The sequence below is a fragment of the Gadus chalcogrammus genome, chromosome 6 (genome assembly GCF_026213295.1).
Source record: "Gadus chalcogrammus isolate NIFS_2021 chromosome 6, NIFS_Gcha_1.0, whole genome shotgun sequence".
Classification (NCBI taxonomy): Eukaryota; Metazoa; Chordata; class Actinopteri; order Gadiformes; family Gadidae; genus Gadus; species Gadus chalcogrammus.
The window spans coordinates 16,849,784-16,867,476 of NC_079417.1; the positions used below are offsets into that span (position 1 = coordinate 16,849,784).

Genomic DNA, 17,693 nt, shown 5'->3' on the forward strand with positions numbered 1-17,693 from the left:
GGCCCCCACTTACAACTAAGCCATGAGGGTCCCAAGATCATGAGGGGCCCCAGATCATGAGGGGCTCCAGATCATGAGGGGCCTCCGATCATGAAGGGCCCCAGATCATGAGGGGCCCAAGATCATGAGGGGATCCAGATCACAAAATCATGAGGGCCCCCAGATCATTTAACCCAGATCATGAGGGGCTCCAGTGTGTGTGTAGCAGTAAAGTTTAGCAGCAGATCAGATCACACACACACACACACACACACACACACACACACACACACACACACACACACACACACACACACACACACACACACACACACACACACACACACACACACAACCACACACAACCACACACACACACACACACACACCAGTCAATGTCATCACATACATTTTAAGTGAAAGACTTGTTAGTATACGATGAGTCAGTTAAGGATTCAAGAAAGACGAAGACATTCATTACACCATGGCGCTGTAATCTTTACGGCTGAATAGCTTGAATACTTTACTTCCGAATGGTTTGAACGGTATGGTTAGACGGCTTTAGATCAGAGTGTAGAGGAGCGATGCGCAGGTCGAAGTCTCATTGGCAGCCACTCAGGAAGAGAAACCTCCCGTATTGTTAATGAATAAGAAGTGTTACTGGAGGGACAGACAGAGGTCACAGACGTGATGCCATGGGCGCATGCCAATGAGCATGAGGGCCACCATACCACTGAGCACTGACAGAGAGACACAGAGACAGAGACAGAGAGACAGAGATTAAAAAGGGAAAAGACAGAGAGAAACAGAGACAGATGGAGAGAGAGGGAGAGATTCCAGAGGGGAGAGAAAGAGAGAGAAGAGAGAGAAAGGACGAGCAGGAGAGAGAGAAAAGTAGCAGAGAGACGGACAGAGAAGTAAGAGGAAAGGGGGAACGATAGAAAGAGAAAAGGAACAGAATGACAGGTAGAGGGAGGAGGGAGAAACAGAGGGGGCGGGACAGGAAGGAAAGGCTAAGTGAGCTTGAAATGGAGCCACAGACTTTATCACGACCTACGGACGCTGCACGATGGAAAAAGGAAGAGACATTCATACCTAGTGTTAGCTGAGCAACTCCTAAAGAGGGCAAAAGGCAAAAAGGCAATCTTTTAGGGAGCTCTAAAATACAAAAACACGTCCCCATTTAAGCAACCATGAACCCATCAACACAAAAAATTTAAATAAACACAGAAATGTAAGACCAAAAAACCTCAAGTGTCATTCAGCAGGAGCAACATCGATGTTTGACATTCCTAACCACACAGGGCGTGTGGTCAATGTGAGGGCGTGGTTGTGATTCAGATGAGGGGATTATACCTTCATCCTCTGACACGTCCAGGATCTCATCCACCGTCTCCGGGAAACTCATGCGATGCTTCTCTGTGGTCGTCTGGGGGACAAACACCAGTAGGATGTAGATTAGCTCCGTAAGGACTAAGAAGATAAGAAGAAACCCTTCTTATGCAGACGAAGGTTGAAGAGCTTCTGGTCTCACCATGGTGGCCGTCTCCTCTGTGACCAGCTTCAGGACGTCGATGACGGAGATGTAGCCCAGCCTCTTAGCGATGGCCAGGGCGGACATGCCGTTCTGCACAGAGGGCAGGAAGGACGTCACACACAACCACAGGACAGTCTAGCAGTAGGGTGAGGAGTTGTACCACAGACAAACAGCAGGATAGTCTGAAAGTAGAGTGAGGATCACCGACACCCAGCAGGGGAGGTCCAGCAGACGGCCTGGAATGACTCACTCCTACCTGCTCTCTAGATTCAGTGCCTGCTGCTTGACACCTAATGACTCACTCCAAATTACGCGTCACATAATGCATGTCCCCTAACGACGCGACACCTGAAGGGTTCAACAGGTTCTCACCGTGGTCAGCTCGTTGGGCTGCGCCGCATGCTTCAGCAGCAGGGTCACTATGTCTGTGTGTCCCTGCTGGGCGGCCTGGTGCAGCGGGGTGTAGTCCACCTGGAGGAAATTAGAGGGCGGTAGAGGGCAACCGGGATATGTTACCGTGGGGTTACGAGCAGAGGAGCAAGAGAACCTTCACCTTCGCTTGTGAAAGCCCATTCGGAACAATGTTCATACCCACACACTATGCAGTTTTCTGTTATTATAAATTATTCAAATATACAATGTGAATATTTTTATATAACAGATTCACAATGTGATTGATTAACAGGTCCAGTTTTTACATTTGTTATTTGTTAATATAACAAATGTATGTGTATAGATATTTTTTGGTGTAAAGATGTGCATTTGTTAACATGGCGACTGGCCATGCTGGTCTTTGTAATTGCTGTGTCCATAGCAGTTTAGTTTTAGTTCTTAACCTGTCCAGAGGGGGCGCACTCACCCTAGTTTTGCTGTTGACGTTGGCTTGTCCCTGCAGCAGGAACTTCACCATCTTGATGTTGCCATAGTGACATGCTACATGGAGAGGGGTGTAGCCCATCTGAGAGAAAACACAGAAAACAAAACATAAACCCTCCAACCAATACTGAGGGGGTACGCAGCTTAGAAGTAACACAGAAGGATCCCTCGGCCCTGATGTTGATAACAACTTATCAGTCTGAATCTATCAACAAGTTAAAAGCCAGAGGCTCATTGTGTCTAATACACCCTAGACTTAATACACCTATATATATATATATATATATATATATATATATATATATATATATAGACTTATATACATAGACGCCGCATTGGCCTTTATGTCTAAAAGACCATGTCTTACAAACGTATAGTTGGCCTTTGGACCCGTCAACGTGGTCGCCATGTTGGAGAAGCCAAGACAGAGCTGTCAACAAATACTAAAGCTCTTTTTGGATTGAAGCACTATAAAGGTTACATCTCTCTGCCCATTTCAAAGAGTCATTTCAATCTATGTGGAGTAGACATTGTTCTCTTTCATAATCATTTATATAAAATACATATTATGATTTAATGGGAATGTTCAGAAGAATCATTGACATGGGTTGAGAATTTTAATGTTATCCACTGTTTTCTTTTGTCGCAGGACAAACAGAGGTGTCACTCATAGGTAATGATTGTCTGCTGCTTTAATGTACAGGGGCACGGGAAGTACTTATCTTCACCGGTTTAGTCTACTACCTGTGCCCTGGTGTATAAATAGAGCAGACCCATAATTAGTGTTACGAACTGTGTTTGTCCCATGATGCACCTGTGTTTGCCCAACCATGCACCTGTGTTTTTCCCACAATGCACCTGTGCTAAAGGGTCGGGCTAGAGCCCACAGCAGGCAGCTGCAGCTCAGGGTAATGATGCCACAGACTGGCTGACAAGACAAATATCTATGCAAAACATGAAAGTGTGTCTTTTATTTATCTAAATCTAATATTAGACACAAACCATTGGAGTCAAAGTCAAAATTAACTTGTGAAGCCAGTTTCTTGTTGAGTAACAGTTTAACAGCAGCCCCACTCTTTCTAATCCTGGAACTCTACTCTTATGGGTATTTCTGAGCCCAATGTTGTCCAGTATACATAACGGTATGACTTGATACTCTCCATACTCTCTCCTTACAAGTGGAGCTAAACGGTGGTGTTGTTCCATCAGCCACAAGCTCATTCCTGGGTGAGGGAGTTGTGTATTGATGGTAACCTGAAGCTGGGATAGGAGGTCAGGATGCTATTTCTGCTCTGGGAGGAAAGGTCACTACTTAATCCAACTGACCACAAGCACAAAGGGAGAGGAAGTCTATTACGTGAAGACATGCACTGATATGGATTAGGCCCATATTTGTATGTCCTTTGTATATCTTATTGTTAGTAGTGGGAAAAGTTATTTTGATCCAAAGACTTACTCTGAAGGGAATCTTGCTTTATTTTCTTTTTTTATGCTTTAATGTCCATTAAAATTAATGGACAAGGGAAATATGTATTTTAAGGGGAAGGAAATCCCCAAATCACATTATCAGTTGAACACTTTCCGTTTGGTTGAACAAATACATAGAGTTAATTTTTTTCCTAAAATATGTGATAAAGTTAGATATGGGAGTCTTTAATGTACAGGACATGAGCTACTTGTTCCCACTACATTACTACATAGGCTACTCCCTGTGTAACGAACCGCTTGGTTGTGTGGATGTACTGGACCACTCGGTTGTGTGTGTGTAGTGGACCACTCGGTTGTGTGTGTGTAGTGGACCACTCAGTTGTGTGTGTGTAGTGGACCACTCAGTGGTGACGGTGGGTCTGGGCCTACCCGTGTAGCGGCGTAGACGGACGCCCCCTGGTTCACCAAGATGTCCCCGATGCCCACGTGTCCCTCCTGGGCCACGAGGTGGAGCGGGGTCAGTCCACTCTGGAGGAGAGAGGAAGAGGGGGAGCCACATCAGCTAAAGAGCGACCCGAGGCTTCGAGGCCACGCCCAGGCGCCAGCCCTCTCTCTGGTGATGGACGGCTTTTGCAAATGCTCTCTGACTCTGTCTTATTGGAGACCAATAAGACCCACTTCGCTTGGCCCACTCTCATCATCATCATCAGCTAGTCTTAGCCAGTTGGCACTATCAATGAGGAAACAACTTTTAGTGCAAGTGCTCTTTCTGATTGGCTCAGCCTGGTGCCAGGTGACATCACTTGCCATTTAGACCAAGAGGCTGCAGAGGCTGCAGCCTGTTGGCTGCTGGTGCTGTGCTGTTTGTGTAGCAGTGAGAGTGCGCCTGTGAAGCCCTTTCTAATGGTCATCTTTTTTTAAGGGGTTTTAAGGATAAGATGAGGCGGTTGGTCCCAGCGGGCTCACCTTGTTCCCCAGGTTGACGTTGGCCTGTTTGGAGATGAGGAGGGCCACCATGTCGGGGCGGCCCTCCTGGGAGGCCAGGTGCAGCGGCGTGACGCCCTGCAGGGACTCGGCGTTGGCCGACGCCCCGTACTGCAGCAGGGTGCTGGCCACCTCCACCTGGTTCTGCTTGGAGGCGATGTGGAGCGGGGTGTAGCCGTTCTGGAGAGCAGACACAGGGCGGTGAGCTGGGCTCACAGGGAGCACTCTGGGACCTGGTACAACATGTGTGTGTGTGAGTGCGTGCGTGCGTGCGTGCGTGCGTGCGTGCGTGCGTGCGTGCGTGCGTGCGTGCGTGCGTGCGTGCGTGCGTGCGTGTGTATCTGTGTGTTTCAGTGTGTGACTGACTGACTGACTGACTGACTGACTGACTGTGTTTGTATGGGAGTGTGTGAGGGGCTGTGTTTGTGTAGGTGTGTGTGCGTGGGCCCTTGCGTGTGCGTGTGAGTGTGTGTGTGTGTGCGTCCTACCCGAGCAGCGCTATGTGGGGAGCCTCCTTTGCTGACCAGCAGGTTAACCACATCCAGGTTGTTGTGATGAACGGCCACATGTAGTGGAGTCAGGCCGTTCTATAGAAGCACACACAGACACACATCCTGTTCAGTACACACAGACATTTGTATTCAGAAGATCTAGAGATCCAGGGATTGTTACATTGACAGCGGTGCAGTTAGATGAAGTAACGTGTTTTTGGGGTTCTAGATGAAGGATTCTTCTTGCGTTACCCAGGCCCTGGGAGGGAGAGCCTCCCACCATCCAAGGTTAAGGCCTGAGGAACGCCATTCTTGAGGCTCTCCCTCAGGAATGGCCCCTCCAAGGGCCATTCCTGACCAATCACTAGTCTCCTGGAAGGGGTCCAGTACCTTGCCAGCAGCGTTGGGATTGGCCCCTCGCTCCAGCAGCAGCTCGGCCACGTCGACCTTCCCGTACTTTGAGGCCACGTGCAGTGGAGTGAAGCCTTTCTGTAGACCACCGGGAGAGGGAGATACAGTTCATAAGCAGTACAGTGAAGCCTTTCTGTAGACCACCGGGAGAGGGAGATACAGTTCATAAGCAGTACAGTGAAGCCTTTCTGTAGACCACCGGGAGAGGGAGATACAGTTCATAAGCAGTACAGTGAAGCCTTTCTGTAGACCACCGGGAGAGGGAGATACAGTTCATAAACAGTACAGTGAAGAACTTTCTGTAGACCACCGGGAGAGGGAGATACAGTTCATAAGCAGTACAGCAAAGCCTTCTCTCTCTCTCTCTCTCTCTCTCTCTCTCTCTCTCTCCTCTCTCTCTCTCTCTCTCTCTCTCTCTCTCTCTCTCTCTCTCTCTCTCTCTCTCTCTCTCTCTATATATACATTCATGGCCAACCACACAACAACCGCCTGGTTGCAGGCCGTTAAGGACGTGTGTCTGACGGCCTGATACAGGACCTCCTGAGCTACTGAAGGGGGCAAGGGGCGCTACTTGCAGGGCAAGGCGACAGCCAGCTGGTCGGCAGCAGTTAGGGCTTCGGTGCCTTGCTCCGGGACACGGTAGAGCATCGTCAGTGAGTGAGGAGGTGCAGCAGGGTGTGAGGGCGTGGCACCGTACCTTTGTCATCTTGGTCTGCTGGGCGTCCATGTCCAGCAGCATGCGGATGGTCTGGGCGTGGCCCTCGCGGGCGGCGATGTGCAGGGGGGTGTGGCCCGCCGTGGTGGTGGCGTTGGGATTGGCTTTGTGCTCCAGGAGCAGCTTCACCACCTCCTTGTGGCCCATCCGAGACGCGCAGTGCAGCGGCGTCTGGTCGTCCTGGGGAGATGAGGGGTTGAGGACACACAGAACCAGAGCCTGGACTGCTGCTCAGCCCGTCCATCCACAGTCACACTGAGTGTGTGGTGAGACGTTGAGACGCTGAGTACCGGTGAGAATCTCTCCAACTGACTCCTGAAGGACACTGTCACTTCCACAGCGGCGCAACCAGGACTCCTGTTTAAGAGTCTTTCATTAGAGATGACGGTGGTGGAAAGTCTTTGTAGGATTAAAGAAAGACATTGACTTGAAATGTACTGAGGCAGCGAGGTAGCTTTCTGAAAGCAAACCACGTGACCCTCTTCTAATACAGAAGGCATGCAGTCACCAGATCATAGTCAACAGGAAGGAGTAATCAGTTATAGCCTTTTGTACAGCGTTTGCAGCAGTGACCAAATTAACCGGATGATGTGAGGGCACACATGGTGATACATCGTGTCGTACCTTGGCCTTAGGATCCACCGGCGCTGCGTTCTCCAGCAGGAACTCAGCCACCTCACGGTGCCCGGCCCGCGACGCCATGTGGAGAGGGGTCTCCACTTTCTGCTCAAACACACAACGTCGCATCAGCGTCAGGCCTGTTGCCATACTAACTCCAATCAGCTGAGCTTAATTCACAGCATATTACTGGCATTATATAATAGAGTTAAAAGCATGAGATGATCCATTTCTGTTCATCAACTCAACAGATTGAGCCAGCCCGGGTTTAGCCCCAATGGTGGCCAACCGTAGTGTTGAGATCAAGGGTCGAGGGTCAAGGTTCACATTGAGTAGGTCGTTATCTGTATATTGCATGGGACAGCAAAGTCCAATGGTCCTAGTTGGTCACTTGGGACTGGTGTTAAGGCTTGGGGAAACGTCAATCTCAGAGCCAAAGTGGGTCAGAGTGAGGACAGAAGCTTTGGTTCTGCAGACTCACCACATTGGAAGCACTGGGTGAAGCTCCCTTCTGCAGGAGGATCTTCACGATGTTCAGATGACCCATAAATGAGGTCACGTGGAGCGGGGTGAGGCCAGACTGTAGAGAGAACACACGTCAAGAGACACATCAGGAGACAGATCATCATGCTCTTCCACGTTGGTCGCCTACGTTACATTCCCCATCTCACCTCATATTCACTGTACCACCTCTGTTACATTCCCCATCTCACCTCATATTCACTGTATCACTTTTGTTACATTCACTGTCTCACCTAATATTCACTGTACCACCTCTGTTACATTCACTGTCTCACCTCATATTCACTGTATCACCTCGTTACATTCACTGTCTCACCTAATATTCACTGTACCACCTCTGTTACATTCACTGTCTCACCTCATATTCACTGTATCACCTCGTTACATTCACTGTCTCACCTAATATTCACTGTACCACCTCTGTTACATTCACTGTCTCACCTCATATTCACTGTATCACCTCGTTACATTCACTGTCTCACCTAATATTCACTGTACCACCTCTGTTACATTCACTGTCTCAGCTCATATCCACTGTCTCACCTCATATTCACTGTATCACCCCTGTTATATTCACTCCCTCACCTATTATATTCACCTTTCTTATAAGTTATAAAGGGGAGTCTCATTGAGGCAAGAGACCTGATTTGTAGCATCACACACAACAAAGCAAAACAGGAAGTACAGGGAAAAATAATATACGTTTTACGAGGACCTGGCATGGATTCAAATAAGCAGGAGGGAACCATGCAGTCAAACAACTACAAATACCCGCCTCTTCATCAATAGTGTGCTTTGACCGGAGGGATCTAATGCTCAGAGACACAAACTCCTTGAGTGTAGGCGTTCTGAAGCCCATCCCAGGCCCTGGGCCCCTGGGAGGAAGAGCCTTCCCTCCACCCCCATGCAGGGCCTCGGTTGGGTGGAAGGCTCTCCATCCTTGGCCCTGGGGACCGCAATGAGGAGCCACCATCAGGTAGAAGGCCTTAGTTAGCATTCTGACGGGAGCAGGACTACTTGTGTAGGATTCAGAAGGCCTTCGAAAGATGGAGGAGCCACGGCCCTCCTGACGTGGGGTCTCACCTCGGTCACGGCCTCCAGCGACGCAGAGTGCTTCAGCAGCAGGTCCATCACCCGCATGTGGTTCTTTTTACAAGCGATGTGCAGCGGAGTGAAACCGTTCTGGGGAGAGTGAGCCAAGGGTTCACGCGTCATGATTGTCATACATTTTGGTTCAAATTTAGCCATATTTGTGTAATATACATTTATGTGAAATCTCTGTCCTACAATTATCATTCTTTAATTTCAACTAGTAATTTAATGCATCACGAGGTTCCCCGATACTAGAATGATTTGGGTTGTTTTTTGGGATATTTCATTATTTGAACACTTGGCCAGAATGCTGTATTTGAAAATAAATCTGAGATAAAATGTGAGATGAGAATTGTTGCAGAGTGGGATACTTGCATCTGTCCACTAGGGGCAGTAGTGCCATTGCTGTTTACAGTAACCTACTGCTAGCTATCCTGAGGGAGCCAGTTGATACATGGTTGATATGCAGGGGAGCCAAGTGTTCGGGTTGTCAATAAATTAGTAAAGTAACGTCTGTGTCATAATGTTAGTATTCCCAATATACATTGGCGATGAAGATGGGTTTGGAATATGTTGTCGGCAAAGATAAAACGTTTCGCAGAGTAAGCAACGGAGGAAACTAGTAACAGACTAGTTAGCTAGGAGAAGCTGAGCGGGTGATGTAGTCAGACATGAGGACTCACCAGGGCGCGGGAGTTGGGCTTGGCTCCCTTGTCCAGCAGCACCTTGGCCATGCGGTGGTGGCCGCAGTGGGCCGCCACGTGCAGGGGCGTCAGGTGGTCCAGGGTGATGTCATCGATCTCTGCGTTGTACTGCAGCAGCTGCTTGATGCAGTCCATATGGTCGCCCTGCGCCGACATGTGGATCGGGGAGAGGCCGTTCTGGGGGAGAGACATCAGGACAGGGTGGGTGGGGAAATATAGAGGACCAGGGATGAGATGGAACCAACACAGGCAGGCAGACACGCACAGACACACAGACAGACACAGATACGCACACAGACACACACAGACAGGCACACGCACACACAGACAGACAGACAGACAGACAGACAGACAGAGACACACACACACACACACAGGCAAACAGACACACACACACACACACAGAGACACACAGGCAGACACACATACAGACACACAGAGAGACACACACACACACACACACACACACACACACACACACACACACACACACACACACACACACACACACACACACACACACACACACACACACACACACACAGACAGACACACACACACAAACACAAAGACATGCACACAATGACACACAGACAGATAGACACAAACACACAGACAGACACAAACACAAAGACACACAAACACAAAGAAATACACTCACACAAACAGACATACGCACACAGACACATATGAAGAGAGACAGACACACACACAGACACATAAACACAGACAGACACACACACGGACAGACAGACACACAGGCGAACAGTTTCAATGACGTCAAGGACCTCATAGTATAACAGCTGACCATGTTTTAGTTTAGAGAAACAAACACACACATAAATGCATAATGCCACCCCCATCAGGATCAACGTGGAGGCCCTGTGGGGGGGTCTAGCGGGGCTCACCTTGGTCTTGGCCTGGATGGGGGCCCCGTGGTCCAGCAGGATCTCGATGATCCTCACATGTCCGTTCCTGGCTGCACAGTGCAGGGGGGTGAGCTCATCCTGCAGAGAAAACGGGGGACAGGGCCGTGGGCTCGTTAACACAGCGCTCATTAAGCCTGACCCCACCACTGTCCAATTAAAAACATGTTCTCACATCTGCTACACCGCTGTATTCGATTAAGGGTTGGACATATTGATCAGCATTTTGCTTTCGTCCTCCTGTACAAGCCCCTCCCACTCGCTTAAATCAGATATGGAGGGGGGGGGAGGGGGGTTGCAGAAAGTCATGTGTCTTGTTTCTTGACAATGTCTTGACATTAACCGTAACAAAAAACGACAATAACATGTTACTCATGCATGGCATGCGATTAACCAATTGAGGGGGGCAATTTGAGTTCATGTTTTAAATTAACAGACGTTTTGAAAACTTAAAAAAACGTTTATAATAAAAAAAAAATCCAATAAAACCTCGCTTTTAATATCGAGGGCTCCAGGCCCGGAGAGCGACGAGAGGGGCAGCAGGTCCACCCACCTTGGTCTTGGCGTCGATCTGTCCTCCTCGATCCAGGAGGAGCCTCACCATGATCACGTTCCCCCGTCTGGCCGCAATGTGGAGGGGAGTGATACCATTCTGGGGACACACACACACACACCAACACAGGGTCATACCTGGTTCCTGCCTCTAGAGTCACACACACACATGGTCCCACCTGGGCCCTCCCCCACGCCCTCCTCTTTCCTTCCCCTCTGGTCTCCAGTGGCTCTGTGCGCGTTAGGTTACACTGAGGGCTTTGGGGAAGGATGAGGGGAAGGGGAACTACCACTGGAACGCAGCGTTCCTGTGCTCCCCACCTGCCCTCTTGAGCTGCTCAGGACTTCCACCTGCCAGCAGCTGGGGTCTGCACCTCAGCTGGTACTCTGACCCCGTGGTATTAAGCCTTTCCAGATCTATATCTACACTGCACAATCTCTCACAGTTAAATTACAGTACTGGCAGCAGTTTTGCCAGTAAGGTACTGTTTATTTACAGTAGTTTTACTGTATCATATAGATACAGCTATCTTGCTGTAATCTCAACATACAGCATGCCGCTGTAATATTACAGTATCTACTGGCAGAAAAAGAATGAGGCTGGTACTGTTAGACTCCTTGGAGTCTTAGCTTTCATATGACATATCGTATGGCTAGGTTAAATATTCACGTTGTTAGGCTAGGCCGTACTGAGACCTGGTTCCGGACTGAGACCTGGTCCCAGAGGGCCGTACTGAGACCTGGTTCCGGACTGAGACCTGGTCCCAGAGGGGCGGACTGAGACCTGGTTCCGGACTGAGACCTGGTCCCAGAGGGGCGGACTGAGACCTGGTCCCAGAGGGGCGGACTGAGACCTGGTCCCAGAGGGGCGGACAGAGACCTGGTCCCAGAGGGGCGGACTGAGACCTGGTCCCAGAGGGGCGGACTGAGACCTGGTCCCAGAGGGGCGGACTGAGACCTGGTCCCAGAGAGGCGGACTGAGACCTGGTCCCAGAGGGGCGGACTGAGACCTGGTCCCAGAGGGCCGTACTGAGACCTGGTCCCAGAGGGGCGGACAGAGACCTGGTCCCAGAGGGGCGGACTGAGACCTGGTCCCAGAGGGGCGGACTGAGACCTGGTCCCAGAGGGGCGGACTGAGACCTGGTCCCAGAGGGGCGGACTGAGACCTGGTCCCAGAGGGGCGGACTGAGACCTGGTCCCAGAGGGCCATACTGAGACCTGGTCCCAGAGGGGCGGACTGAGACCTGGTCCCAGAGGGGCGGACTGAGACCTGGTCCCAGAGGGGCGGACTGAGACCTGGTCCCAGAGGGGCGGACTGAGACGTGGTCCCAGAGGGGCGGACTGAGACGTGGTCCCAAAGGGGCGGACTGAGTCCTGGTTCCAGGCCGGGAGGACTGGTGGTACCTTGGGGGTGAAGTTGACGTTGGCCCCCCTGTTGAGCAGCAGCTGGGCCACGTTGAGGTTCTCGTAGTGCGCTGCGATGTGAAGAGGGGTGAAGCCAGTCTGCAGGGGGAACACAAATATACCATCAGTATCTCTTTGAGGAGACTGATGTGCAGTTGAACGGCCCACTGTGTGCTCAGCCTGAAGCTACACACAAGCCAAGGAGCTGGACATTACTGACGAGGCTGTTTTAGTTGTTGTTGTTGTTGTTGTATTATGAAAACAACACTTTTCCTGGGATTTGGGGTGTTGTTTATGGTCTCTGGTGCTCCCACACGCATACAAACTTTGAAATAAGTGATTTGTAATGATTTTTTTAGTGAGATATGCATTTCTGAAAGTACCCCGCCTACAGTTACCAAACGAGCGAGTCAGTTTCGGCGCAGACTCCTACGTAGGAAGCAGGAACATTTGAATATTACCACCCACTTCCCCATCCCCCTACCATCAAAGCATAAATATGATTTTGTGGAACAGCGGACGAGCGCTGGGTAGGCGGAGATGTCCGCAGACTTCAGAAGCAGGGAGATTTCAGACAAAAATAGATGTCTAATTTGTCAGTTTGTCATGTGACTGCCTGCCAGGGAGTCCGGCGGAGCTGCCGGACTGCCGCCGGAGGTCCCCCCGCCGGAGGTCCCCCCGCCGGAGCTCCACCGCCGGAGGTTCCCCCGCCGGAGGTCCCCCCGCCGGGGGTCCCCCCGCCGGAGCTGCCGGACTGCCGCCGGAGGTCCCCCCGCCGGAGGTCCCCCCGCCGGAGGTCCCCCCGCCGGAGGTCCCCCCGCCGGAGGTCCCCCCGCCGGAGGTCCCCCCGCCGGAGGTCCCCCCGCCGGAGCTGCCGGACTGCCGCCGGAGCTCCGTTCCGAGAGTCCGGTGGGGCGAGCTCCGGTGGAAGTCCGGCAGCACAGCTCTGGGAGTACAATCCCTTTCGCCTCCATGTCGCGGTTCAATCTGGACATCAGAGAGTCAAAGCTAAATTTCTTTTTCCCCCAAATTCCTCTCAACCATGGCCGGGATATCCCCCACTACGAGTCTTTACTTGTTGTCGAAGTACCAGAGACGTCAGACACAGTCTTTATGATTCATAATATCATCCGGAGGCACACATAGCTTTTGGCCGTGATAATAGATATTATATTATATAGATACCAATATTATATAATATTATATATAATATTATTATTATTATTATTATTATATAACAATATTATATATTATAATATATTATATTATATAGATATAGAGCTCCGGGAGTCCGCAAACGTCAACAATCACTTCTCCTCCATGCTGCGGTTCACTCTGACAGCTCATTTGTATGCAATTGCCAGCAGCTTATTTGCATTGAAGCTACAGACACCAGAACTGGCACATTCTGAAGGGACTAAAACAGAGGAGAATAGCGGAAGGCGAGATTTTTTTTCCTAAAAGCTATTTCCAGCAAACAGCTTCAAAAACATGTTTTCTGGAACTCATATACTATATTTACTTGTTGAAAAAAACATCATAATATGTCACCTTTAAACTGGTGTATAGCTGTAGAGGGACAGAGAGAGACTCAGAGCTGCCGACAGACTGAGGGACAGACAGACATGGTCATATGTCATTGTAATGATTGTGGTACAAGCAAACAGACAGGTCACCTAGCATTGTAACTATTGCGGTACATACAGACACACAGACTAGTAACTACTGCAGTACGGAAAGACAAACAGGTCCTCTAGTACCTACTGTGGTGCAGAAAGACAGGTCCTCTAGCAACTACTGCGGTGCAGACAGACAGATCCCCTAGTAACTATTGTGGTACAGACTGAAAGGTCCTCTAGGTATGGAGTACAGACAGACAGGTCCTCTAGCAACTAATGCGGTACGGACAGACAGGTCCTGGGGTGGCAGGGTACAGACAGACAGACAGACAGGTCCTGGGGTACAGACAGACAGGTCCTAGGGGTACAGACAGACAGGTCCTGGGGTGGCAGGGTACAGACAGACAGACAGACAGGTCCTGGGGTACAGACAGACAGGTCCTAGGGGTACAGACAGACAGGTCCTAGGGGTACAGATGGACAGGTCCTGGGATGGCGTGGTACAGTCAGACAGACAGGTCCTAGGGGTACAGACAGACAGGTCCTGGGATGGCGTGGTACAGACAGACAGACAGGTCCTAGGGGTACAGACAGACAGGCTCCCAGGGGTACCTTGCTGAGCACGTCGGGGTTGGGGTCGTTCTGCAGCAGCACGGCGGCGGTGCGCGTGTCGTCGTTGCGGGCGGCGATGTGCAGCGCGGGGAGGCGGACTTTGCCCTTGGTGCCGTAGTTGATGAGCAGGGCGACAACGTTCTCGTGTCCCTGCTGAAGAGCCACGGCCAGAGGGGTAAAGCCATCCTGGACCGGGGAGGAGGAGAGTTACTACCAACACCTGGCTCAGGAAGGGAACTGAGTCGGCCTAGAACCATGCCACCTCTCAGCTCAGATGGGCCAGGAAAGTGTATTGACGTGGATACAGGGGATGGTTCAGGCTCTTGAGAGACTGCGAACCGTGAGGCTGCTACACATGATATTAACAATAAAAAAAATATGTATATTAGGTTCTGGCTCATCAAATCTTTTGATGAGCCTTTATCTACTTCTTTAAAGTCAGTAGATAAAGATAAAGAAAAAAAAACAATCTAGTAGGCATATAGTTAGATAGAGCTGGACGATAGACCCCAGTATTGCAGCTAAAGAGTCAGCTGTGAGGAGAGCACTGATAGGTTGATCGTACCTCAGTTGGAATGCTCTGATTGGCTCCGTTCTCAAGGAGAAACTTCACAACCTCTAGATGATTCTCTTGAGAGGCCATGTAGAGGGGTGTGAAGCCCTTCTGCTCCGGGTATTGTGTGGCAGGAACAGGCACACACAACACACACATGAGCACATACATGAGCATACATACACACACACACACACACACACACACACACACACATACAAAGACACACACACACACACACACACACACACACACACACACACAGACACATGACAACCCACACACATGAGCAGACAGACACATGAGCACACACACAAACAGGGGAAATCAACACATAAAGAAACAACACATATCCATGTTAGAACGGTATCCGGATTAATGTGACAACAGTGAATTTAACCGCAGAAGATTAAGGGGTCAAAAGCTTTGGTCCAGCAACTTGCTGCGTTCCAAATAGGGACTGTATTGCTCCAGGGGCCTCCATAGGGGGCCCGCAGGAGCCTCTCACCTGAGACTGAGCGTTAACGTTGGCCCCGTAGTTCACCAGCTCGGCCACCACCTGCTCCTGTCCCGCCAGGGCGGCGATATGCAGAGCTGTGTTCCCTTTCTATTAGAGAGAGAGAGAGAGAGAGAGAGAGAGAGAGAGAGAGAGAGAGAGAGAGTGTAATGGCTCAGAGCAAATTCCCAATGGTTATTTTTTATCATGCATTGGCAGTGTATCAAGCCTAGGGATTTACACTTTGATACAATGCCAAACTACATTGAAGATGAACTTTTTGATGATGTTTGTTCAGAAGGCGAGGTGACACTGTGTCTAGGCTCTAGGCTCTCTGGGTCCTACTTTTGTGGTGGTCTCCAGGACGATGCCGTTGTGCAGCAGCTCCAGCACCATCTTAACGTGGCCTTCTTTAGAAGCCAAGTGCAGCCCGTTGAGCCCATTCTGAGAGAGGGAGGGAGAGGGAGGGCGGGAGGGAGGAAGGGAGGGAGGGAGAGAGAGAGAGAGACAGAGGGAGAGGTGGAGGGAGGCCGTGAGAGAGAAAGACAGAAAAAGAAAGCAGAGTAGACCTCAACGCAGGTTCTTATGACTACAAGAAAAATGGTAACATAAATCCAGAGCAACATCAACAACGTCAGCGCGTTACTGCAAAACCATGCCAGGCAGATACTTACAGACCAGGCAGGCATGCATCAAACCCCAGGGTCAAACCCCACAGTCACATCAAACCCCACGGTCAAACCCCACGGTCAAACCCCACAGTCACATCAAACCCCACAGTCACATCAAACCCCACGGTCAAACCCCACGGTCAAACCCCACGGTCACATCAAACCCCACAGTCAAAGCCCAGGGTCACATCAAACCCCAAGGTCACATCAAACCCCACAGTCAAAGCCCAGGGTCACATCAAACCCCAAGGTCACATCAAACCCCACAGTCAAATCAAACCCCACGGCCCGGCCAACAACAGCACAACATTAATCGGTCTAGGGCTGATGAGGACTGGCGTGGAGACTTGATTTGTCAATTCAGTTTGGGGAGGGGGGGAGGGGGGTTAGACGGTTGGTTATTAATGACATCAAAGTGGTGGGAGAGGGAGGGGAGGAGGGTGGCAGGCGTGGGGGGTGTGGCCTCGAAGGCGGGAAGAATACAAGCAGTGTAGGATAGGTCTGACCCCACACAGCCTTCCTACAGCTGCACAGGACATGTGAGGTTGGACCTTTCCCACGCCACTGATATTATTCCTCTGAGTCGGGAGACCACGGCCATCCTGCACACTCCTGCAGACGGGACTGGACAGGGAGGGGAGAGGAGATAGAGGGGAGAGAGGGGAGAGGAGAGGGGAGAGGAGAGAGAGGAGAGGAGGGGAGAGGAGAGTAGAGAGAGGGGGAGAGGAGAGAGGAGAGGAGAGAGGAGAGTAGAGAGAAAGAGGGGGGACACACCGAGGGCCAAACAGTTGTCACAGAACAAAGGGAAAATAATAATTGTTGCACTGAGAAACAAAATACAACACAGAATCATAAGGAGTGAGGAGTCAGGAGGTGAGGAATGAGGAGGTAAGGAGTGAGGAGTCAGGCAGTGAGGAGTGAGGAGATGAGGAATGAGGGCGTAGGTGGTGGGTTGTTTCAGGGCGTGTGGGTTGCCAGTGAGTTAATCGTGGCAGGCATGCAAGGCATCATTTAGTTTGCTCATAAGAGTTGAATTCCATAGATCCTTTCTTGTGGCAGAACTCTGAATAATCCCGATGAATCATGATATGAATTATAGTCCTTCAGGGATATTGTTGGTATACATCTGTAAACATAGGCTTTATGCCTTCATTCATGACTCGTTGGCAGACCTTGAAGCTGTGGTGGCCTGCCAACGAGTTTACAACACCACAAACCCCATATTCACAACACCACCACCACCACCACCACCACCTCATTCACAACGCCACAACCCCTCTATTCACAACATCACCACCACCTTATACACAAAACCACATCCACCATATTCAAAACACCACCCCCACCACCTTATACACAACACCACAACCACCCTATTCACGACATCACCACCACCACCCTATTCACAAGACCATCACCACCCTATACACAACACCACCACAATCCCCAGCCCCACCACACTGACACGACACAGGGATATTCCAACACCCTACTGTGGTGATG

The 17,693-nt window shown here is 50.4% G+C and overlaps 1 protein-coding gene across 10 annotated transcripts in view; it reads right to left on the minus strand.

The window, feature by feature from the left end:
- Window positions 1–17,693, minus strand: part of LOC130384960 (ankyrin-1-like) — a 56,098-nt gene that overhangs the window by 28,962 nt on the left and 9,443 nt on the right. For 7 of the 10 annotated variants that reach the window (XM_056593377.1, XM_056593382.1, XM_056593378.1 and 4 more), the window contains exons 3-23: window positions 15,865–15,963; window positions 15,532–15,630; window positions 15,036–15,134; window positions 14,471–14,656; window positions 13,791–13,847; window positions 12,240–12,338; window positions 10,837–10,935; window positions 10,266–10,364; window positions 9,337–9,534; window positions 8,645–8,743; window positions 7,521–7,619; window positions 7,046–7,144; window positions 6,404–6,601; window positions 5,686–5,784; window positions 5,293–5,391; window positions 4,787–4,984; window positions 4,250–4,348; window positions 2,376–2,474; window positions 1,889–1,987; window positions 1,514–1,606; window positions 1,336–1,408 (exon numbers count right to left, since the gene is read on the minus strand). In XM_056593377.1, coding sequence (XP_056449352.1) covers window positions 1,336–1,408; window positions 1,514–1,606; window positions 1,889–1,987; window positions 2,376–2,474; window positions 4,250–4,348; window positions 4,787–4,984; window positions 5,293–5,391; window positions 5,686–5,784; window positions 6,404–6,601; window positions 7,046–7,144; window positions 7,521–7,619; window positions 8,645–8,743; window positions 9,337–9,534; window positions 10,266–10,364; window positions 10,837–10,935; window positions 12,240–12,338; window positions 13,791–13,847; window positions 14,471–14,656; window positions 15,036–15,134; window positions 15,532–15,630; window positions 15,865–15,963 — 2,389 coding nt within the window. The remainder of the gene's footprint in view (window positions 1–1,335; window positions 1,409–1,513; window positions 1,607–1,888; window positions 1,988–2,375; window positions 2,475–4,249; window positions 4,349–4,786; window positions 4,985–5,292; window positions 5,392–5,685; window positions 5,785–6,403; window positions 6,602–7,045; window positions 7,145–7,520; window positions 7,620–8,644; window positions 8,744–9,336; window positions 9,535–10,265; window positions 10,365–10,836; window positions 10,936–12,239; window positions 12,339–13,790; window positions 13,848–14,470; window positions 14,657–15,035; window positions 15,135–15,531; window positions 15,631–15,864; window positions 15,964–17,693) is intronic. The other 3 variants (XM_056593385.1, XM_056593384.1, XM_056593381.1) reach the window with 1 other exon arrangement.